This window comes from Medicago truncatula, chromosome 4 (genome assembly GCF_003473485.1).
Source record: "Medicago truncatula cultivar Jemalong A17 chromosome 4, MtrunA17r5.0-ANR, whole genome shotgun sequence".
Classification (NCBI taxonomy): Eukaryota; Viridiplantae; Streptophyta; class Magnoliopsida; order Fabales; family Fabaceae; genus Medicago; species Medicago truncatula.
The window spans coordinates 45,577,192-45,602,125 of NC_053045.1; the positions used below are offsets into that span (position 1 = coordinate 45,577,192).

Sequence of the window (24,934 nt, forward strand, 5' to 3'; positions counted from 1 at the left end):
ACTAAAAAAAACCACTCAAATAAGAGTGGTTGCTCACTTGCCGTCATTTTTTTTATGATCAAATGTTAAATGTGAAAGTGGGTAGTTTGACGAATACAAAATTAAGACTAGCTAACAACCATTTACAAAATGCTTGACAAGAGAACAAAAAGCTCCTTAAAAAAAAAGAATAAAAAGCTAGCAGACTTGCCCTAAACTATCATGTTCAAGTTCATTAATAATTTGATTTTGATTAGAAAACGTTGTGGAAATGAAATTTCAAGCTTTTACCGTATAGTCTTAGTATTTTGCTTTATGCTAATTGATTAAAGAAGCATGATAATTGACATCTTGCCGTTATAAATTAAAAGTATGAAAATATCCTTACTTGTGTTTTATTTCCACTAACAAGTGGAAATCAAAGACATATAGACATATCATCATTTTCATCCACTCTTCAATATAAAACTTTTCTACTTCCATCTTTATTACAAAACTTTACAATATGCATAATAACACTCACAAGTCAAAACTCAAAAGCTGCAAATGAAGTAAACCTTGACTTCCAAGCCATTTCACAGAAGTGAGGTTTCAATTAAAATGGTAATTTCCTCTTTTTAATTAGTTTATAGTCACATGGGTCTTCTAGCATTGTGGTTTGAAACCTTAAGATAGAATCCAACTTCTGAAACTTCGTACACAAATGAAAATAAAATAATATAAAATACAATATAGGTTTTGTCCTGTCTAAGTATGTTGCTCTTTGATCTTTGTGTCCACGAGTTCATCGCTTAACGAAACTACTACTGCATCCTTCATTGTTCTTATAAATTTATAATATATATACTATTTCATTGCTTAATCAGCTCGTAACCACTGAAATTCATAATCATCTCACAAGTGCATGCTTATTAACATACCACATGTGACTTGAGTGAGTGAGTGAGTGAGTGAGTGAATAAGTTAGAGAGAGGTTGGTGTGATTTTCGGTGGCAACTTCAAAGAGACCAAAAACCCATTACTTAAAACACAAAATTATACTTTGTGGTGGCTCTCAATGTCACACAAAACAAAAGGACTCAGAAAGTCGAAAATGCCAAATCATATTGCAAGTCATTATGATTGTCTATGATGAAAACCCTTCCGATGGGCCTCAGTTTTTTTTTTCATCTTATATACAAAGCTTTGGTTGTTTCCAAAAAAATTTGTGTATGTAAAGACATAAAGGGGAAGGGGGAAGGCAAGATGTTTGACATGTACCAATCTATCCTAACCCTCTTGGCCTTTTGCTTGCTTGTTTTTTAGGTATGATTATTATTCTTTTTTTGGCAACGAGTGGAACTTGAGAGAATGATTGTTAGGCCAGGCCAATACCTAGGTAGCTTTTGAGTGAAGTTAATTTATACCAATCCATCCATGCAAGTGCAACCAACAAAGGTCAACAGAAAAGTTCAAAATAAGTCAACCCCACACAAAGAGATAATCCAATAGGAAAAAGGCGATTAAAGGACATGTCACCTAAGGGACAAGGTCTTAATATACAAATACAAAGAAAACAAAAGGACAAACTTTTGGTGGTTTCACACCGTGGGGGGTTCAAGATCCCATTAATCCAAACGGGTTAAAAGTTTGAAATTTACAACCAAATGACATGTATCATAAGTAATAACAATTAATTCCTTTATTATTCAAAAAAGGGGGGGTCCACCCGTGTAGGTACCCAACTCAGAAGGATGTCTTATAAGCAGTATTGAACAAATTCAGTCTTCTATCTGTTATAAGTTACAGTCTGAATATTGATTTCACCACAGTATGTAATTAAACTACGGTAAGAATCAAGTGTTATCTCCTTTCTATATTCTCTTTACTGACTAGTACAAAGCAGCAAGCCAAAATTATGTGCTCGTCTCTAAGAGAAAATATAGTAAACACTAACTACTAACAAAAACTGTGGATCAACTTATGCCAATTAAGTCAAACTAGAGGTAAGATGATCAACAACAAATAAATAACTTCCTACAATCATGAATGATGCGATACCAGAGCGAGCCATCCGCAAGCCGAGACCACGGGACAAGACATTCCTGTCAGAAGGATGGATCCCAGTAAATCTTTCAAACTTGTTTCCTGGTCGTTTCCATTGCAGTAACTTTCTCTCCATTGAGACATACTGGGAACCAGAGAATGTATAAATTACTATCAGAAATTGGTTGGAATTTGGAAACACGCGAAATTAAAAAATGTATTTTACTTAATTGAGATAATATTCAATATAAGAGATGACATCATCAAGAACTAAGCATCTAACTTAAAAATGAATAATCCCTGGTAACCACAAGTATGCCTTTGTAAGTCTAAGCGGAAGGGGAAAAAAAACAGATAATCTGAATTAAGGGTGGATTATGGGAATATGAACACACTTTTGCCAAATTAGAAATGCTTCACCTTTTGCTAAAATTGCATTCCATATATGTTGTCATGCTTCTACCCAGGCGAAAGTCATACATGCGCTCTGCCCTCTCATCTAAGCCATTCAAATTCATTTCACCCCATTATTAATATTAACCATTTGAACTACCCATTTTATTTATTATTTAGTAATAATGTGTAAAAATTTGTGATTTTTTTGTCCCTGTGAGCATAGCTCAGTTGGTAGGGACGTCACGATATGCAAGGGCTGGGGTTTGAATCCCGGATTCCCCACTTATTCACCTTAAGGGGTGAACTTCTAGCCACTAGGCTATTTGATAAAAATCAATAAAAAATGTGTTAAAAATTGTGTACTAAGTTTGGTTATTGGTAGACAATGACTTGCAATTTCTATTCTATATTTATGGCTTAAATAGGTCTTTCTTCCCTGCAAATATAGGTCATTTGAATTTTCGTCCCTGAAGTTACTAATCCTTCCGATCTGCCACTGCAAAATTTAATCATTTGACTTTTGGTCATAATTAGGTTTTTTTGCTAAGGTGGGCTATCATTAGTGGCGTGGTGCCCATGTGGCAAGTGATGATTGGGCGAGGTGGTTGGCTTAAATAGGTCTTTCGTCCCTGCAAATATAGGTCATTTGAATTTTCGTCCCTGAAGTTACTAATCAGATGTAATTAGAACCATTTTTCAAATGATTAATATTTGCAGTGGCAGATTGGAAGGATTAGTAACTTCAGGGACGAAAATTTAAATGGCTTATATTTGCAGGGACGAAAGACCTATTTAAGCATATATTTATTAATGTTAAGAGCTGTGTTTTTATTTTAATTTTCTTAAACCACAAAAATACATTTATTGTATTTTGTATTTTAATGTACATATCTTAAATATATCATACCCTATATTTTTCAATGAACAACATATCACAGTATCGGACATGTATCTTATCTGATGTGCTTCATAGCTGGGCAGCAAAGAAATGATATCCTATAACTGTTTGTTGGGACTGCAGAGTATGATAGGGCCAATATGCAAGTATATAGAAAAAAAATGGGGGTGGAGGGAGCTGGAGGAATAGGAGAGATTAAATGGGCCCAAAAGACAAGGTCTGCTGGTTTATAACAGGAAGGAATGTGGAAAAGCAGCTGAAGTTGAAGTAAAGGAGAGAAAAGGAGAGGCATAACTCAATGGACAGCTGGCAGAAGGAGGATTGGGGGGAGAACACGGGAGTCACGAAGCAAGAGGGGGGAGAGGGAGAGAGAGAGAGTAGTGCATCGGAGGGAGAGTTAACTGAATGGAGGAATCAGTTCTTCCTCGCTAAAAGGGTGATTCTGTAGTCTATATTTAGGGAATGGATTCCCTCTTGTGTTCAATTTGGTCATCTTAAATCTCAATCCTTAATGTAATATCTTGAATGAGAGAGTATGCTGAGAAATAGAGATGGAGGATTGGATGGTTGAGATTATATACGTGACCCCCACTCCCCTATAACTTATTTTCTCCATTTCTGCTAGTCTAGTTTCTATTACAGCCATTATACTAGCTTGTAATAGGGATTTATCCCTCTGTTTTTAGTCTACTCGGTGTTCAAATGCAGACCAGCATTTCTATTAGTAACTTTGGATGCTATTAGAGTAGAGAGAAATAGAAAATGAATCCATCCTATTGGGTGAAACATAATTTTTCTTTTTTATTTGGGGGCAAATAACATGCTTAGTTCTTGGAATTTAAATATTGAAGTTCTGACCAAGGACTTAATATGGCACAAGGTTTTCAAACTTTTCATCAAGTAGCAAGGTTCATACCTTTGGCACCACGGTACATTGTGATCTACTTCTAGCAGTATCAAAACCATGAGAAGCAGCGGCAGCAACGGAACCAGAAAATCCAGCAGCAAGACTAACGGCCAAAGGAGACAATGGGCCAACTTCATCATTTAACCTGAGTCAAGTCAAGCACTCTTAAACAAAAGAGAACAGCTAAACTCACGTGCAATTGAAGTAATTAGTCTGAAAGCACTACTAGCTGACAAAATATATTATTGAATGCATCAAGTATAGTGAAAATCACATGAAACCCCGACTAATCAAATAATTTAGCTCATTTAAATCAGTATCAGAAGATTAATTTAATTGGAAGTGAAGGATCGGAGGATACGTATCCACTTAAAATATATCAAACGCAATTGAAAAAGATAAAAGAGAGAAGCACATCAACCTTATTCATAGTTTACTTGGAAGTGAAGTAATTAGTCTGGAAGCACTAGTAGATGACAAAATATATCATTGAATGCATCAAGTATAGTGAGAATCACATGAAACCCCGACTAATCAAATGATTTAGCTTATTTAAATCAGTATCAGAAGATTAATTTAATTGGAAGTGAAAGATCGGAGGATACATATCCACTTAAAAGATGTCAAACGCAATTGAAAAAAATAAAAGAGAGAAGCAAGCCAACCTTATTCATAGTTTACTGAACAGGGCCTAAAAATAAACAACACGCGTCATACTTTTAAGGCTCAAAGGTTATGACAACTCAATCTATGTACAAAGAAAACAACAGAACAACTTGGTATATAATGCTCCAATCATGGAGAGGTCCAAGTAAGGGTTGGATCTATTATGAATAATTATAGGCATCCTTAATGTTCATTTTCAAGAGGCTGATTTCACACAATTGAAATGTGACCTCCGAATCATATGGCAGTAACTCTAACCGTTGTTCTAAGGCTCCACTTCATGTACAAAGAGGATAAAGATAATATTGACAAAATGGTAAAGAAGACTTTTTTTAGTTTTAGTTTTAGTTTGACCACTCCCCAATCAGAATTTTTTTTGCAAAGCTTTCCTAAAAATGTGCCTAACTATATACAATATAAAAAAGAATGATACAAAAGAGATGTTCCTTTCGTTAATGAATAAGAGCTGGACCTGGGTGGAGGATTCATCCCTACAGCCTTCCAATCAAGCATTGCCTGGTGCAAAAATTGCCAACTTGAAAAAAATACGCCACCAAACACAGAATCTCGAACAATTCCAGAACGCAGACCTCTCCACAATGTACTCCATCCTTCCAAAGATATAATGTTTGATGGTCTTCTCACATTGCAAACTGATGGAGGCAACCCAGATCCTGTCATTGCCCATGGATACTCAAGTAAAGCACCTGATATGTTAGTATTCTTGGTTGTTAGGGTAGACAAGAGACCAACATATTGATTCAAAGACTTCTTGTCTGGATAGCAGCCATTGAGTAATCTTGCAATTAGCGGTTTGCGAGCCCCCTCTTCCAAAGAAAAGTTAGAATTTGGAACAAATGAAGCAGAGGCAGCCTGCATACGAAGCTTGATGAGTTCAAATGGAGAGCTTATGAATGTCTCTGTGGCACCAGCAGCCATGCCAACCAAAAAAGCCTCAGAAGCAGTGACATAGTTATTTTCCCGACCATCTGCCAAAAATGCACTCGTGAGCACCAAAGTCACTCACTCTCCACCCAAAAAAAAGCACCATAATCACAAATAACAAACTCCGGAAGGTATTGGGCAATAAAAACAAACGAACTTACCTTTACAAAAAGCTGTCAGGATTTCGTAAACCCCAAATCGTGCTCCAAGACCAAAAATCCTTCCAAATGCCAACCAACCAAAACCACTGAACATACCTGAAACACTCAAATGTAACAAAACACCAGAGTTAGCACTAAGCATACATAAATAATGTCTTTTTTTGCACTGATCCAATAGGAGCATAAAGTTCGTTTCATAAAACCAATAACACATAACTGAATCTAAAAATTCCAAACAAGATGACTTGTGTATTTCTCCTCTCTTTCTTTCTCATACTTCTCACTCCTTAGATTCACCTCAACCAATCACACCATTTGGGCCTATTAGTTTCCTTCCTCTTTTCCTCTGAACCAAACACATTGATGGAAGATACTAGAAGTGATCGATCAAAGTAACCATTAGAAATAAACTCTAGTTATATTGTAACTGACTACAGTAAAGTTTTTGCTAGGATTTCCAACAATCGCCTCCTAGTGGTCAATTAGATGTCGATCGTATCCGCATATAAATCAGGGATAGGATTGTCATTTAATTGACCACGAGCTAACAATTGCTAGAAACCCTATAGAATTTTATTGTAGTGAGATAATGGTTACTTCGATCAATCGCTTCCAAAATCTTTCATCAACGTGTTTGGTTTAGAGGAAAAGAAGAAGGAAACTAATGCATATATACACACCTAAACACCCATTCTATGCATGGAAACAGCAATGGTTTTAGACTACAACAACAACTCAACATTCCAATGAATATCTCTCATGCATATACAAACCTAAATCCAGTTCTATTCTCTTAGAAAATTTATCAAACAGTTGGAACGTCCCAAAATAAATAGAACATACCTGCATTACCAGAGACAGCGAATACTCTCGTAACAATCTGATTAGCATTCAATTCTTTACCAGCACTAGAACCAACCTATGAATTAACAAGCAAAAGATTCTTATGATCATAATCACATTGTTATTAATAGTTAAAGTTAATTAGAAGGAGTTGGGAAAGTTAGAACCTGAGTGAGGACTTTGATAGTGTCTAGAGGATATGTGAAAGTTGTGGCTAAAGCTATTGACCCAGCAGCGGTAATCCCGTGAAGAGCGAAAATCTGATTCTTTGATAACTCCTTCTTCATTTTAACAACTGAGCAAGAAAATGAAAATGATTGGAGATACTATGATTTATATTGATTGAAATTGGAATGAATAAAACCTTGTTAAACCCTAGTATGGTGGCTTAGCTCTGCTTGAAGAGAACGATGGAGACTGTGATGAGTTTCACGGTGGGTGTGAGAAGATCGCTGGAACCTCAACAATGGTGGCGTGAAGCTGGTTTGATGCTATGTTTGGTGTTTGGTTATTAGGCAGAGCAAGAGGAAAGAGAACTTACAAAAAAAAAAAAAAGGATAGTTGGAATGGTTGGAAACGAAAAGTAAATTAAAAAAGGTTGGAAAGGAAAAAAGTAAATGAAAAACAGTTTTTCTATTCACATCCCTTGTTACACCCAAATTTTCTTAAATTTTTTTTGATAATATCAAAATTGTCCTTTTATATAAATTTTCTTAAAATTTTTATTTCATTTATTGTTACTCTAAAATTTCAATCTCTTTCACCCACAAACGATCAAACAATTCTGATGTTCAATCAATCTCTATGGAAGATTAAAGAGTGAATTAAAACATCTTTCATCCATATTCGACTGCGAATTTCTTCTTCTTTTTTAATAATGCTAATTTCAATTTCCTTCTTCTTGTTCAACTGCACTATACGACAATTTCAATTTTACATTGTTGAAGTTAACTTAAATTCAGTTTAAGTAGGTTCATGTAAACTTAGTTTACGTAACTTACTTAATCTTAGCTTACATAACCTGCTTAAATTGGGTTTACATGACTTACTTAAATTGAGTTTACATGACCTACTTAAACTAAGTTTACATGTACATACTTAAACTGAGATTACGCATAATCATTGAACAAGGTTGAACTTTTTAGATGTGCATTTAAACTCAGTTTACATTACTTACTTAAACTGAGTTTACATGACATATTTAAACTAAGTTTAAGTAAAACTAAGTTTACATGACCTTACTTAAATTGATTTTACACGACCTACTTAAACTGATTTTAAGTATGTACACTTAAACTCAGTTTACATGACCTACTTAAACTTACTTAAACTAAATTTAAATATGTACACTTAAACTCAGTTTACATGACCTACTTAAATTGAAGAGGGATTTTGGGGTGTAACGAGAAGAAGGAAGATGCTTTTTAAAATTAAATTTTATGAAATGATAATTTTGACATTTTGGAGTGTAACCAGGATTAAACAGGGTGTGATTAGAAAAACTCAAATGAAATTTTTTTAAAAATATAAAGTATTGGATAAATTTTTGTTCCCGTAGATATATCAAACCATCATTTTAGACTTTTTCCTTTCAAAAAAAAAAACATTTTAGACTTTTTAAAACAATTTAGTAAATTTTGGTCCTCTAAATATTTTGTGGGTACACCTTTTAATTTTAATTTTTATATAATAAACTCATGTAGCATTCATATTTTTTTAATGAGTTTTTATGCATATTGCTATAATATTACTAAATATGACTGTAAAAAATAATTTCAAATTTCAAATGATAAATATGAGTTTACCTAAGGACCAAAAGTCATGAGACAAAATATTTTTTTAAGGCGAAATCAAAACAAAATTTTGGATAATTATATAGACTAAAAACTTATTTAATTCAAATATAAAATGACAAATGCATTTAAGAGAAAGTGAGATGTAATAATTAAAATAAGTTAACATTTTTTATTTCAATATTTCGTGCAACCACTAATGTTTTTTAGTTTAAATAAGTGATTTTTACGTCTGAGTGCGGCGTTGTGTTGTTCATCGTCTTGTGTAGAGTTGTTTGATTTCGCGTCTTGTTGCGGTGTTCGTTTTGGTTTCTATTGAAAGATTAATTAGTTTTAGTCGATCATATATTCAATTAAAGATTAGTTGATTTAGATTATATCATATTATTTGTTGACATTTTGTCGTTGTGTGCTATTAACCTAGGTGTTGTGAGTTTATTCGCAGATTCATTAAGTTTATAGAGATATTGATCATGATATTGTATCTCATGTATTCTATCAATTTAAATGAATGCGTATTGTTTTGCTTTTGTAAAAAAAAATGAAAAAATTACAATCGGGGAACAAAGGTCCTCAGGAATCGTTGAGAAGAATGATATTCAAATCATCAAGTGAGAATTATGTTATGAATGAAATTTTGCAAGTATGGATTTACTTCATTTATCAAGCTCCTAATTTTTATTTACGAGACGTATACATAAACGATAGATTAGTTAGATCCATTTTAGTAATTAGACTCCATTATTGGGTACAACTAATATATCATCTATATTTTTCTCTAACTAGATCACCGACCCGGTGCACGGGTCTTTTAGAGTTGAAGATGAAAACATTTTTTAACCATTGATATTATATTTTTTATGATATCTAAATTATGTTTTCAATGAGATTGAAGTGTCAAAAATATGATATGAAAAATTGTTACAACCCTTGAAATTTCAATTGGACTTATAGCATATAGAAACACATATGCACCTAGATAATTGGATAAGAATTCTAATGCATTCACGTTTTACTACTTTATGCTGTAACTGCCTTAGTGGCTTAAATTCCTTTTTTATGCTTACATGAATGTACTGATAGTACTATAAGTACTCCTTTTGGGAAAAGGAATGAATAAGCAATAAAAATTGAAGAAAGTATTTAGCTTAGTATAGCAGCTTTAGTTTACAAACCTTATCTACTCTCTGTCACTCTCACACTGATACACAATTCCTTTACATTAAGCTACTATTAAGATCATATCGTATGCCTCACAGTTAGCATCACAATACATCATTGGTGATTCCTCCTTCTAAGATGACAAAAAAGCATAAAGTCTGTTGGCTAAAGTCTTGCTAGCTTTTAACCAAGTCAATAAAGCATAAGGTCTATTGGCTTTATAAAACATCTAACACACATAGTAAAATCTAAATAAGCCTCAATATAGAATATTCAAACATAAGTACAACATTATAACATAGAATATTCACACATAGTGAAAATGAATAGCAAAGAAACAATTTCTTTTATCAATTGTGACACCAAAACAGCATGACACATGCCATTTGAAAATTTAATTTTTATATAATACTAAATGAACTTGTTGAAATCACACAATTGCAACTTTTCAAAATCTTCTATGGGATATAATACCATGTGTAAACATGCACATAAGAGTCCTTACAAAGATCAGCAACAATGATACCAGCACCACTGCAAAAAAAAATCCAAAAGAAAAAGGAACAACCCACAAATATTATCAGTTACAAAGGAATAAACTAAAAAAAAAAAAAAAAAAATCCCTCACATTAAAGGTAGAAAGTGAATAATAGAAAAATAATAAACAAAGACCACAGCACTACCAAAAGCCTACAAAATTATGCAGGAAAAAAAAAACACAGCTCTACAACAGAAGCTACACGAAAAAAGCATGCCGCAAACAATATAAGGAAGCCGCTTGATTTGCGTCTTTGAGTTTTCTTTACACACGCAATGAAAACATAAATGTCTTGAACACAATTATTCTAGAATTGTATATGACGTTGCCATTATAATATCATATGCTAACTGAACTCGATAAAAGTTTTCCAACCAATTTTTATCAACAATCATACAGAATAGTCGAAGAAAATTATCATGAGGCGAAATTGAGTGTCAAGAAAACTATTAAGAATTGGGTGTTTCAGTGTAAGCCATAAGCAAAGTGTCGAGGGTCTCCTTGTAGACATTAATAAAATATTGGAAAATAGTAATGATGCAAACAAATTTTTTGAATCCCCATTGAACACAATAATTCACCAATTATTGGAAAATAATATTGATTTTTATTGTTCCTTTTTCTAGAACCCATATACAACCAATGAAAACGTGCGATTGCCTACATACATAACTTTTGTTATTTCATTTGGTTAGTAAATCTTCCAATATTATAAAAGAAGTCAAAATAAATTAAAAAAATATGAACTTTATCATAGAACACTTCTTGGATCGATAAAAAAAAGAAGCACAAACCTGTTGTCGTTGCGCCAACTCATGACATCTTTGTAGTTTGTCACCTTTTATTGCATGAAAAATCAATTACTTTTCAAAATAGAACCAAAACTAAAAATGAACAGAAAAAAATAGAAGAATTAGTGAATAAAAACCTGTTGAAAGTAAAATCTAGCATCATGTAGAATCTGACAAAACCTTTGCTCTAAACACTTCAAAAATCATCTAAAAACTGCTTGAAACATAAAAAGAGACACAATTAGACACATTTTCTAAACTTCTTCAGTGGATTTAAAAAGGGACATTTTCCAGTCGATCAAAACTCAACGCAAGGGTAAAGAAGAAACGGTAGAAAAATAGGTTTCAAACTTAATGAGATGTTGAAGACAACATATTTGCAGAGGGAAGTAGAAGAAAATTAGATATGAAACAGGATTGAGAGATTGATGTCAGAATGAAGCTCGGTGTTTAGAAATTTTGAAGAAGATGAGAGGGATGATATTAAAGAGAAGTTATGGGAAAATGAGGGAGTAAGCGGATGTTCATTTTAGGTTTCTTGAAAAATTAACAAACTTCAACTGAGCAGTGTGTATAATAGCAATCTATTTCCAATGATTTATAATTTGAAATTACCAATGCTATTAATTGGATATGTTGGGCAGTTTTGGCTGATTGCATGTGGATACATCATGAACTTCCTTGGTCATCCGTAATTGTGCATTAAAAATAGAGCAGTGCTAAATGATGCGATTGGTTTTTCGTGTAAAACACACGACCGTGTTATTGAATATGCAATCCAACACTTGTGTGCTATATTTTTTTCTTGTTATTAAACTATCATATTCAAAACCGAAAAAAATATTTTCAACACCAAACCGCTAATCTCTAGTTTGACAGCATAAGTAAAACTAAACTCCAATTACAATTCTTAAACAATAGAAACAAGGGGTAATTGTAAAAAAAAAAAAAAAGTAATAGTCAATTTGGTTCATAAATATGTAATGAATAGTCATAATAATTCTTTTAATGTATCAAAAATTTAAAATAGTCATTGATTGTGCATTTCGCTAGTCCAAATATTGTGAGTACCGAGATATTATTTTAGCGTTTGAATCTATGTTGACTAATATAGTGTACAATCAAAAACTATTTTAAAATTTTGATATATTGAGAAATTATTGTAACTAATCATTATACATTCAGAGACCAAAATGACATTTAAAATTTACTGTAATTGCCTCTAAAACAGAGATAAATGTAAAAAAATCACATAAACGAAGCACACCGTCATAACTTTTGCCAATATACAAACAGATTTGAGCAAATTACAATCGTTTAGATGAATTTATCCATGTATCTCAATGCCAAAATATGAGTAAATAGGCAATTACCCCCCTGAAATTGTAAGTTTCATCAATTACCCCTCTGAAATTGAATGACGTTGATAAAATTCAATAATTTTATTCCAAAAACTTAAGCGGAGACATAAAGCTAATTGTTAATTGTTTGTCTTTAATATCATTTGAGGAAACATAATCTTTAATATAAATTTTAAAGTTTGGGGGCATTTTGCACATAAGTGCAAAACTTCAGGGGGGGTATTTGCAAAACGTTATGTTGACTAACAGAAAAACTTAACGAAGGGGGTAAATTGATTAACGTTGTGCAATTTCAGGGGGTAATTGAAGTTTGTTAATTTCAGGAAGATAATTAACGAAACTTACAATTTCATGGAGTAATTGTCTATTTACTCGTCAAAATATATTTCATATAATTACTGTAGTCAAAGGCTTGTTTTTTTTTTTAAATAATAGTCAAAGGCTTGTCTATTTGTGTGAATAAAGAAAAAATAACTAGAACATCACTATTTGACTGTTCGTGTGCATCCCGCGAATTGATTATCGTACTAACTACTCCCTCCGTTCCTTAATAAATGATCTAGTTGACAATATGTATTATTGATTTGATATACTTTGACCATACTTTTCTACTAATTCACAAAGATAAATAATATCATGTAAGATGTTGTTGGATTCGTCTCGATGAGTATTTTTAAAATATTAAATTTTTATAATTTTTTTTAGTAGAGAATTGAAGATATCAAAGATAAAACATATGCATTGGTATGTGTGTCAGAGTCATCTAGATCATTTATTTAGGGACGGAGGAGTAACATTTTTCTTAAAAATATGTTTAGCTTTAAATGTTGAAGTAAACAGTGATGGCATGCCATTGGTTAGGCGTGGGATTATTAGGAAGGGAAAAAATAGGTTTAAATATTAGGGTCAACTATAGCTTGACCAAACAAACTTTATTAAGAAAAATAAATAGACAATAAATAGAGTAAATTCAGGCTTTTACAACTTAAACTTTGACATACCATATGATAGAATAAGAGACAGTCTCAATTTGTTTAGATGGGTTGCACAATCTAACCTTAAGAAGGTAGAATAAGAGATAGTCGTAAACTTTTTTGATGTGTCAAATAATCAACAATTCTAGCCTAAGAAATACTCAATTTTAGCAATATATATATAAACTTTTTTTTTTTTCATCTTCCATATCGCTTTTAACAACTTTAAGTTTCATCCCTAGAAAAACAATTTAAGTTTCAGTGACAATTTCTTATATATAAAACTCCTTTTACACATCGTCTTAGCAAAATATAAAAATCACAAATTATTCAACTTTTTTAAGGTAATTGTTCTTCTCCCATCTGTTTTTGTTCATTTCCGTTAAATAACCGAGTGTGAATTAGTTTACGTATATGTATTTTCAACATAAGTTAACTTACGTAGGTGTATTTTTTAGAGCAAAAAAGAGAAGAGAGAAGAGCAATTCTCCGAAAAGGCTCAACGAATGATTTAATATGGGCCCAAGTCTGAACCAAACCAACCCAGTAAGCCCAAAGACGACCCGATATAACATAAAACCCTAATTCACAGTCATATAAAGCAGACTCTGCTTCCTTCTCAACTCTTCGTTTGCCCAGCCGAGCCGATCTCAAACCACCTTGCAACAATGGTAAACACGTCTCTTCCCTCATCTTACTTTCCACAACACCTTCATCCATCAATAACAATTTCATTTCATTTATGGATCTCATTTTATGGAGAATTAATTCAATTTTCTGTTGCTGTTGTAGGTGAACGTTCCAAAGACAAAGAAAACCTACTGCAAAAGCAAGGAGTGCAAGAAGCACACCTTACACAAAGTCACCCAATACAAAAAGGGTAAGGATTCCATCGCTGCTCAGGGAAAACGTCGTTATGACCGTAAACAATCTGGTTATGGTGGACAGACCAAACCCGTCTTTCACAAAAAGGTACAATTACAATTAACCTTGAATCTTTGCTTGTTGTTTTTTCTTAATTTGATTAGCAATTAGTAATTAAGAGGTTTATTAATTTATTTGTTTTTATCGTTGTTTTTGAATTAGGCAAAAACTACTAAGAAAATTGTGCTGAGGCTTCAGTGTCAAGGTTGCAAACATGTTTCACAACACGCAATTAAGGTAAGCGTGTTTGTTTATGTTGTTTTTTTTTTTTTTTGTAGTGAAATTTGTTCTGTTTTTTGGGTTCTGTGGGTAATGGGATGTATGTTTTTGTTTGTGTTTTCAGAGGTGTAAGCACTTTGAGATTGGTGGTGACAAGAAGGGAAAAGGAACATCTCTGTTTTAGGTGGAAAATTACAAGAATTTTGCAGTTTTACTGTGTTTTTCTTTTGTACCCATCTTTCGATTTTTAATTTTGCAGAAATACTCTGTTATTAGACTATTGTTTTAATATTTCTAATGGATGGTTATTTTACTTTTCTTTCCTTTTTATGCTGTTTGCTTGATTGGAACCCTAGTTTTAGCTTGAAATTGGAGCCCTAGTTTTAGCTTGAAATGAATCAACATTAACTTTATTAGAAATGATTTTACTCAGTGATGCCTGAAATCTTTCATTTCTAGTAATGAAAGAAGTGGTGAGATAGAGTAGTACTATAATTCCTATTAGTAATTCTTGTTGTGTGTTCATTTCTGATGCATTTTTATATTAATCACACTTTTTTTAAGTGATTGTGTTAATTCGTCTGTGATTGTTATCTGAATCATGTGTTAATATAATCTTCCCTTTGCATTGATGGGAGTCCTCTATTTGTAAGAGTGCACGGCGATTGTAGTGTTGTATTGATGGGTAAATTAGTGTAGTAGACATAGTAAGATATTAAATATTTTATGAAAATTAAAAATTGTTGTTGTACTATTATTTTTTACTTGTGTCAAGTTAATCTTTTGTATTTTAAAAACAGTGTTGAGATATCTTTATTCATCATCCACTCGTCACAAACATGCATAAATGTTCGTTAAATGATATACTAGAAATTAAGAATATTTAACCAACTGTTTTTAGGTTTAGCCATAGTGGTTAGTTTTTTGTCGTGGTGAATTAATGTTTGAATTTCATCTGAGTAAGGTTGCTGCATTTGATGTTAGAATTAGCTCCACCTAGAGGTGATTTATGTGAAATTAATAAAGTAACTCAACACTAATGCATGGGATCCCATTAGAGCTACGCAGTTAAGGCTGAGAGTAGTACTAAAAAAAACTAAGATTATTTTAACACTGATTCAAGTAGATAACAAGGTTCTCACAATATTAGATAAACAAAGAAAATTTTCATGTGAAATTAGAATATATATATATATATAGTAGATAATTCCTAACAAAAAACATTTTTCAATTAAATAAGATATTAAAATGGCCTAAAAATCCTTAAATCTTCATTTTCTCCATAATTTCTTGACCACACGATCTTGTGGCACAAACATGATGAATGTTGCAATAATGCTCCCATTCATTTTGGAAGTCCAAAATTTTGACTACAACGAGCTTGATTAACGTGGGAGATGAGACAGGGGGTGATGGCAATTTATTTTTTTATTTTTTTATTTTAAATGAGTTGCCGAGTGTTGTTGAAGATACTGATCGTGAGTTGTTGATGATGATGAGGGGCGTTAAGAAAATTTCAGCAATTAATAAAATTTATAAATAACAACTACAACTAATTTTTATTAAACTAAAAAATGCCGAGTTATAAAAAATAAGTATTGGAATCTATATTAGACTTTTTTGATACACCACTTTTAATGTAAGTGTTGGATTCAATTTTAAAAGTTGTAAAAATAGGAGGAACATTGCGAAATGAAATATACGGAAACCCCGACTACCACAAAAAAAAAAAAAAAAAACTACACATAGGCCAAAATCCAAAATTTGATAAAATATTAGGATTAAAATTACTAAATTTGAAACACAATCTAAAAATTGACAAAAAAGGATAAAAATACAATTTAGCCAAAAAGTTAAATGAATATATTAAATTTAATACAAAAAATTTCAGAGCCAATATCAATTTCATAAAAAAACATGCGTAACTTTTTTTATTTGATGTTACTGTAAAGGAGTTAAATATTTCGAAGTAAGAGTTCTTTATTTTTTGAACGAATTTCGAAGTAAGAGTTAGAATTGTTAGAGTAACTCTTTACTTATTTGATATAATGGTGTTACTCAATTTATGCATAACTTTCTCTACTCTAAAGAAACGATCACCTATCAAGCTGTGTATAAAAATGTTTCAATCCATGTTTTGACTTATCCACAACACCTTGCAACAAAAATTTCTTTGAGGGACACAACACCTTGCAACTACTAATTATTTGGAGATGGCTGGACTGAGAAGATTTCTACCTCTTGCATGCGTTATTTTTATGATTGTGCTCTTAGGTAAAAATTTCAATTTCGTTATCAATCATAATATTAAATTTTCTTTGCAACTAATTATGATCGTGCTCTTTTTTCTTCAATCCTGGTCTTAGCACACATATTAAACTAGTTAACTAATTTGAAGATGGGTGGAGTAAGAGTTCTACCTCTTGCGGCCACCATTGTTGATTTCATTTTGTTTCTTATCATTTTAAGATTGATCTTTTTCTTTTCACTCTTCTAATGAATTTTTCAATAAATCAAAGACGAAAATATTTATAACATTTTACAGAACAAACATCCCGATTCATAAAATTTTGCATCAAACTAGTCTCACGAGCCCTTATTCGTACACTATCTTACACTAAAATTGTATCACCAAATCGGAGTAATCCATTTGATATTTCTTTGTTCAATAAAACTTTCTTGATGTGTGACATAGTTGGATAGTTAGGTTCTATAATGTCAACATAGTCAACTTGTTGAAAAGAATGTCAACATAGTTAAGATAAAAGAATCATGCAAATCAGTTTTGCTAAAATATAGAACTTTTTTTCTTTATACATTTTGAACTATACATACCAATGGAGTTGAAAATCAAAAGAATACATATTATAGTTGTTTATTTTCTTATAAACTAGTCCTTATTTAAAACAGGATGCGACAAAACAATGGGTGATGCTATGAATATTGCTCCATTGAGAGGAGAGGTGGATGCACTGGGTTGTTGTAATGACAATCATATAGGTCGCTGCTTTGTAAGTAATAAGACTGATAACACAAATTGTGATCAGAAGTGCAGAAGTAGCCATTGTGGCAAAGGAGGTCATTGCAAAATTATAGGAAAGAAAGCACCAAATCATTTTTGTCATTGTAATTGTTGATTATTTGTTATTATCAATCAAATCTAGCCATGTTTTTTTTAGAGGTAATCCAGTTATGCAGCCATATTTTTATTTCTCGCACGCCAAATATTTTCTTTCCCTGTTTTGAATTTTTATTTTTTGGTGGTGTTAGGTTTCGAAGTCTGGACCTTGCATATATTATGCATTGTCCTCACCAACTGAACAAAGCTCACGAGGACTCTGTTTTAAATTTATTACAAGCACTAATTTTTTCTCATAAAAAGGAATATATGCGTGTGTATTATTTTTTTTACTTTTTAATTACGTGGTTAAACATAGACTAAAAAAAATACGTGGTTAAAATTAAATAATGACATTTATGATTTTTCACCCTAGCCGCCTTTCCCACAACCTTCTCTATACTCTTCTGTATATTCTCCCTCAACCACAGGAGAGTCCGGGTGATTTTTAGTCCTTTTTATGTTTCGAAATCACCCATCAGATTTTGTTTAATTTTCCGGCGATTTCTTTGTTTAAGCATGGTTTTTGTTCGAATGCTTGGTTTTCCATCTTGTTGCGATGGTATTTAGGTTCAAGTTGTCATATCTATTTGGACTCGTTACAAATCAATCAATGTCTTAAACGTCAATGTTACATATCATGAAGCATTTCGATCAATTTGAAAGAGAGGGGGCCAGGGAGTATGCAATGCTGAGCCGAAACAACCTTGGCCGAGTGGTAAAGGGGTGGTGTAGTGCATTGATGGTATGGGTTTGACTCCTCTGTCTAGTTTATTTCTTTTTTTACTTAATTACAAACCATCTACGAGTTGACCCAATCTAGTTCTCATCGATTTTAGCGGTTGAATTTTGCTCTCCCCCCATCACAAAACACTCGCACCATGCACTAGTTAACTAGCGCACATGTTAACTGGTGCGCATGTTAAGTAGCGTAGCGCAAGTTAAGTGGCGCAAAGTAGCTACTTTTTTTAATTTATTCTAAAATATTTTATTTACTTTATTCTAAATTATTTGGTCACTTTATTCTAAATTATTTATTTGCTATATTCTGATTCAATTTTTATTCTTATTTATTTATTCATTCAATACAAAATTAGAAAATAAATTCGATTTTATTTATTCAATATTTATTTATTCAATACATAAGCATAAACATAAAATAAATGCAAAAATAAATACAAATAAAAAACAAAATTAATAAATACAACTCTCATTTTATTAATATCATTCAAACATTACAATAAGCAATACATATATTTTATTGGAATTCACTAATATACTTAATATCTTTTTACCCTCTTGGGGTAAAAAGTTATGTTTACCCTCTTCGGTATATGACAATAGCTCTTGGGGAAAATAGTGATCTGTCCTGTTGGGAAAAATGACATTAAGATCCCTTGATTTAAATTTAAATTTGGTTCCTTTTATACCCCCATGATGATTCTTTTTACCCACGGTAAAAAGATTTTGAGAGTAAAAGGAAGCAAACCTAATTTTACCTCAAGGGATGATGTCTTTTTCCTCAACTTAACATACTACTATTTCCCCCAAAAGCTACTAGTATTTACCTAAAGGGATATAAAAAACCTAGAGACTATAGAAGCAAACAGGAAGAAGAGTAAGAGGGGGAGGAGATAATGTGAGGAAAAGAGGAAGTATGTTAGGGTTTTTATAGGTGGTTTAAGGTAGCATATCACTTAATGAGGTCCAAAAACGTGTGAAAAACTAAAAAAAAAAAGTATAAAAACCAATCAAAAGCATTGACCATCGTCCCAAAAACGTCTGTGCTTCAGTTTTTACCACCGGCCAACTTGCGCAGGTTAACTCGCGTAGAGGCTCAGTGGTGCGTGACTTAAGTCATGCAGAGCTTGTGAGGTGCGTGAGTTAAGTCACGCTGCGTGACTTAACTCACGCAGGGGTATATTTGGAAAACATGGTGGGCGCGAGTGTTTTGTGCTGGGGGGAGAGCAAAATTCTTAGCGGTTCCATCGGTTGAACCATAAATTAGACGATTCATATACATATATAGTCCAGCACAATTATCGGATCAACCATGAGTCTAGTTTCCGATCAAACTAATTTAATTGCATGTTCCTATTTGTAAAACGCAGTTTGTGAGGTCATCTTCGGTTGGTGTTTGAGGACATACTTATAATTAAGGGGAATTAGTCACTTTAGTCACTGAGTGAGAATGGAGTAGTCACTTTAGTCCCTGAATGCAGAGAAATTGCAAAACAGTCCCTGAATGTAGATTGTGTTGGTCAATTTAAGTGACTAAAGTGACTAATAGAGTCTATATTCAGGGACTAAATTGACTAACGGGGTCTGCATTTAGGGATTAAATTGACTAACAGAGTCTGCATTCAACGATTAAATTGACTAACAGAGTCTACATTCAGAGATTATTTTGCAATTTATCTGCATTCAAGGACTAAAGTGATGACTCATTTCCTTTTCATGAACTAAAGTGACCAATCTTCCTGTAATTAATGGAGTTAGAAAAGTTGTTCCAAACATTGATGCATGTGATCCAAACATGTTGGAACAAAGTATTTGTATGTAAACTATCAACATCAATTTAGCATTTTTATTAAAAAAATTATATGCAAAACATCGTTAAATATTTGTATCACGTTCGTTGCGGATATTATGTGCTTATATATACGGATGAAATTTTTTATATGAGAAAGTCAATATACAAATTAATGAGTTTAAGGGTGCGTTTGATTTGCTAAGTGTTTTATTTGGAAAACTGTTTCAGGTACATGATAAATTGGAGGTAAGAGACAAGACAAAAACTGATATTTTTGTCCCTCATCAAACCACAACACAACTTTTTGTCCCACGTACAGGTTGTCTAAAATATCAAAATAACATTTCGTCCCCCAAAAATCGTATAAAACAAAAAATTATTCAATGCCATAAAAATTTGTCTTGTGCTGTTCTCCCTTGTATTGTGTTGTTCTTTCTTGTACTGTTCTGTACAGTACTTGTTGTTTTGCAAACTAAACGCACCCTAACATATTATTTGAGGATGTATATTAGAAAAAAAAATAGTGAAATTAAGTGAGAAGAATAAATTCCTCAAAAAAAAAAAAAGTGAGAAGGATAAACTATATTTATGGCACAAGAGAGAATAATGAGATTAAAAGATTATTTGAGGATGTATTAGAAAAAAATTGTGAGATCAAGTAAGAAGAATAAACTATTTTCCTATATCTATGGCATAAGAGAGAACTATGATATGAGGTTTGGTTCTAATGTTGTTGATTTTCTAAAACATAAAGGGTTAATTTGATATCCGTTGATTAAATTTCAATTTTTTAAAAAAACATTGTCCGATACATTTTTTGTCAAAAATAAAATAAAATTGTCCAATACATTTTAGATACATTCGGGATACGTGAGAGATACGACAGTGAAAACTGATACGCGCTAGATACATGATTATTCTATTATTTTGTTTTAAAAAAAAGAAGAAGAGGAAACATGATTTTTCTAAAATAAATTCTTCTATAAAAAATTAAGAAAAATTAAAAAAAATACTATAATAAATACATTTGGTAATGATGTTCTTTAGGATATAGTATAAGAGTATCCTTAAAAAAAAGATATAGTATAAGAGTAATTATGTTCTCTTTTTGGGATATATGTAATTGACTAAGTAACGATTTTTTTATTTATTTTTATTATCAATATTACTCGTATTTATATATTTTTTATTTAGATATTTAATGATAAATTTAATTTTTTATTTAAGTATTTTGACCGTTTCATATATTGAATTGTGAAACTTTCCCGTATCATATCGATGTTGTATCATATTCATATCGTATCAAGTATTTGTTGAACTTCACACGACCTAAAACATACATCATTTATTGATATATGTATACAATTTCTTTAGTTTTGAATTGTTCAACTTCAAATAATTCAAATATACTTATACATTTTCGTGATGTCCTCACTCAATAGTATATAGGTGTGATATACAATATTGAGAATCGTATGTCCAAATAATTCAATTGAAAGATAAAATAAAAGGAACTGTTTCTCTCAAAAAACTTGTTAAAAAAAAATAAAATTATTTAGAGACGCATAATTAGGAACAGAGTGATTAATAATTAATTATCCAAAATTACATCAACAACACAGTACATTTCTATTATATGGATTTGAAACTGGTGACATAAGTTTTGTCAGATTCGAATCAAGTGTTGCAAGGTTGAAGAGGAGAGCCACACAAGCACTTATTATGAGCATAACAATACTCATCAAACCTTTGCAATTCTCCACCTATTGGAATCTCACCACACAAACTATTGTAGCTCACATTAAATTCACTCAAAAACTTCAGCTTCCTCAATCCCTTAGGTAGCGTACCATAGATTTTATTGTTCCTCAAATCCACAGTCTCCAAATGCTTCGACAGCCCAACTTTCCCAATATCAAAAGCCAGTGAGTTCATGCCCAACATTATATGTTGAGTGACAAGTCCAGATGCTCCAAGTTCAGCTTTACCAGAAACGCGGGAATCTTCCCGGAGAGGAGGTTTCGCGAGATAGTCATTGACATAAAGGATTTTGGGAACGAGCCGTAGGACTCCGGTACTGTACCTGTGAGTTGGTTGCCGTCTAAAGAGATTATTTCAAGCTTAGGGAGCGAGGAGAGTGAAGCAGGGAGGGGACCAGTGAGTTTGTTGTTGGTGAAGTCGATCCGTAATAGGGTTTTCATATTTGAAAGAGTGTTTGGTATCTCGCCGGAGATGCTGGTATGGTATGGCTGAGGGTGAGGTAATCAAGATTGGTGAGTTTGGAGATGGACGGTGGGATAGTGCCGACGAGGTTGGGGATGCGGGAGAGAGAGAAATCGTCAAGAAAAGGGAGGTTAGTGATGGAGGGTGGAAATGGAACAGGTTTAGGGAGGTTGAGGTCGTCGAGACCAAGGTTGGCGACTCGGTCTGAGTCGCATGAGACACCCTTCCATTTGTCGTTGCAGCAGTCATTGTTGTTTGGATCCCATGAAGAGAGTTTGGTTGGGTTGCCAAATTCTTTTTTGATTTGGAGTAAGGCTTCTTTGTCATGTTGATTGCATTTTTCGGAGAGTGAAGGTATGATGAAGCGTTGTGTGGTTATGATTAAGAGAAGTAGTATGCATGAGAGGAAGTGTTGCATGGTTGATGCTATCATCTTGTTCTTCTATTCATTTGCTTGTTGCTGTTGGGACATATATATAGGCATATAAAAAAATAGATGATTTAGTGGTGAGATGAACTAATTTACTTTTAGGAAAGGTAGAGAGTTTGTACACATTGATCCATTTGAGTGAGGAGTTACCTGTTGCTTTCAGGATGCTGAATAAAGAGTTACATCTAACATGATGGAGCGTATAAAAATCACCTTTTTTTTACTTTCTGAGCAGCATGTTTTTTCTTTTGAAACCTCTGCAGCATGTTGTTTGTTCTACTATAAACGACAATTTCATCATGCCATGTTCTTGTGCATTCATTTACAGCATAGGATGCTCTTCCTTCTTTTCTTTTTTATTGCATAATTAGTGATAATTGGATTGAAAACTATACTTAGGAATAGCCATTGTAAGTAAATGAATAAGTAACGGGGTTATAAGGCTTTATGACCTCAATTCTAGGATGAGTTAATCCCATTTCATGTACAAGATGTTACCCTAATAATCTTTAGTATTAGAGATAGATGTGACAAGTAAAGAGAGTATAGATGACTAGTAGAGTGAACTAGTTCCTATGCAATGTTTGAGATATAGGTATGGTGAATGACCAATACTTCTAAATGTGCTTAATCACTATATAATTATGAAAGATATCTTGTAATGATAAATACACTATATGATTGTTTAAGTACGTGTGTAAGTAAAGTTAAAGAGAAACTTATTAATACTTGTGAGTAGGTCATCTTAGCCTATGAAGCACGGGTACATGAAGCGGACACTGGCATACTGACATCTCTAATAATTTGAGAAAATTATATAATTCAGTGTAATTATATATGCGTGTGAAAAATGTCAAGAAATATTATATATTGTTGTATATGTGTGTGTGAAAAATGTCAAGAAATGCATGACAACCTTGGATAAATAAGAACATTCGGTGAAAAGGTAAATACCAAGCACTTACTACTTAGTAAATGAACGAGTTAAGGCTAAGTATATATATCATTATAATCTTTATTTAATTATAATCTTGCAAAGTTTGCTTAAAAAAAAATCTTTCAAACTTTTAACTAATGAGATAGTAGTATCTCATCTCATTATTTTAACAATTTTTTAGATATAAACTATTTTAAAATCAACCAAAATCGGATCTTAATGTCTAGATCGTTAAAGCTATAAATGTGTATTTTTTCTAAAAAATATTTCGATTGGGAGAAGGTTGTGGAAAATTACAAAATTTTACCAGGAAAATTCTTAGATATAGAAGTAAAGGCTTAAGTTATTCTATAAACCAGTGGCTCGTGAGTTGGTTTTGTTTATGCACAGTTTGTATGCTTTTTATTTGTGTTTCGGATTATTTTCCGGCTTGCGTTGGAGACCATCTTTCGATTCGGCTTGGTTCACTTGTTAATTATCAAGAAACTGCCATTTTTTGGTTAGTTCTCTTCCAAGTTATTGGTTTCCAGTGTCTTTGTGGCATACTAATTTTGTCTTTAGGTGTTGATTTGCTTAAGATTATGGGTGATGGTTTTTGTTTATTGGCACCAAATTTTTAGGTTTCTTGAATTTTGGTGCTTTGAGTGGTAGCAGCAGTGTGTTTTCTTTCATTGAACTCTTAGTTTCCTTCGGCTTTAATATCTTAAATTGTCTTTTAAAACCTCGATCTAACTATACCCTCAATATACGATGATGGTCATTCACTCTAACATACTAGCTTAATGATTACAAGTTTCCTTTTGTTTTTTTTCTTATTTGAGGCAAAAATTATAAGTTTTTTAATTATCATACTTTTTTTTTTCTTCATGTTTATGATCATTGATACTTGATATTCATTATTCACCTTTTGTTCTATACATTTTTAATGACATGCTATTAATTTTATTTTTACATATTAATTTTGTTTTTACAAAATAGGTGTAAATCTAAATTTGCATTTTAAATTACCTAATACATTTGTCTCGGTATATAGTGGCCTTTTTTCTTTCTTTATGAAATTTGTTTGATTTTTTTTCCCATGAATTTTGATTTATGTCTCCAATGTTTTATTT

The 24,934-nt window shown here is 32.3% G+C and overlaps 2 protein-coding genes and 1 pseudogene across 3 annotated transcripts; 1 reads left to right on the plus strand and 2 right to left on the minus strand.

The window, feature by feature from the left end:
* Positions 1-1,704: 1,704 nt before the first annotated feature.
* Positions 1,705-7,395, minus strand: LOC25493297 (uncharacterized). Of its 2 annotated transcripts, XM_024783074.2 has the most exons (7): positions 7,185-7,395; positions 6,988-7,115; positions 6,821-6,896; positions 5,978-6,073; positions 5,344-5,860; positions 4,215-4,350; positions 1,705-2,149 (listed from the first exon to the last, which is right to left on the minus strand). In XM_024783074.2, the coding sequence occupies exons 2-7, from the start codon at positions 7,105-7,107 to the stop codon at positions 1,949-1,951; spliced, it is 1,146 nt and encodes a 381-aa protein (XP_024638842.1). In that variant the 5' UTR covers positions 7,108-7,115; positions 7,185-7,395; the 3' UTR covers positions 1,705-1,948. The 2 variants fall into 2 exon arrangements, with proteins under 2 accessions (XP_024638842.1, XP_013457221.1); XM_013601767.3 differs by having other exon boundaries at positions 1,714-2,149; positions 6,988-7,395.
* A 6,577-nt stretch (positions 7,396-13,972) lies between these two features.
* On the plus strand, positions 13,973-14,909 carry LOC25493298 (60S ribosomal protein L44). Its single transcript, XM_013601768.3, has 4 exons — positions 13,973-14,109; positions 14,231-14,410; positions 14,525-14,599; positions 14,706-14,909. Exons 1-4 carry the CDS (start codon positions 14,107-14,109, stop codon positions 14,763-14,765), a joined length of 318 nt encoding a protein of 105 aa, XP_013457222.1. The 5' UTR covers positions 13,973-14,106; the 3' UTR covers positions 14,766-14,909.
* A 6,892-nt stretch (positions 14,910-21,801) lies between these two features.
* LOC25493299 (polygalacturonase inhibitor 2-like) lies at positions 21,802-22,963 on the minus strand (annotated as a pseudogene).
* Positions 22,964-24,934: the final 1,971 nt, after the last annotated feature.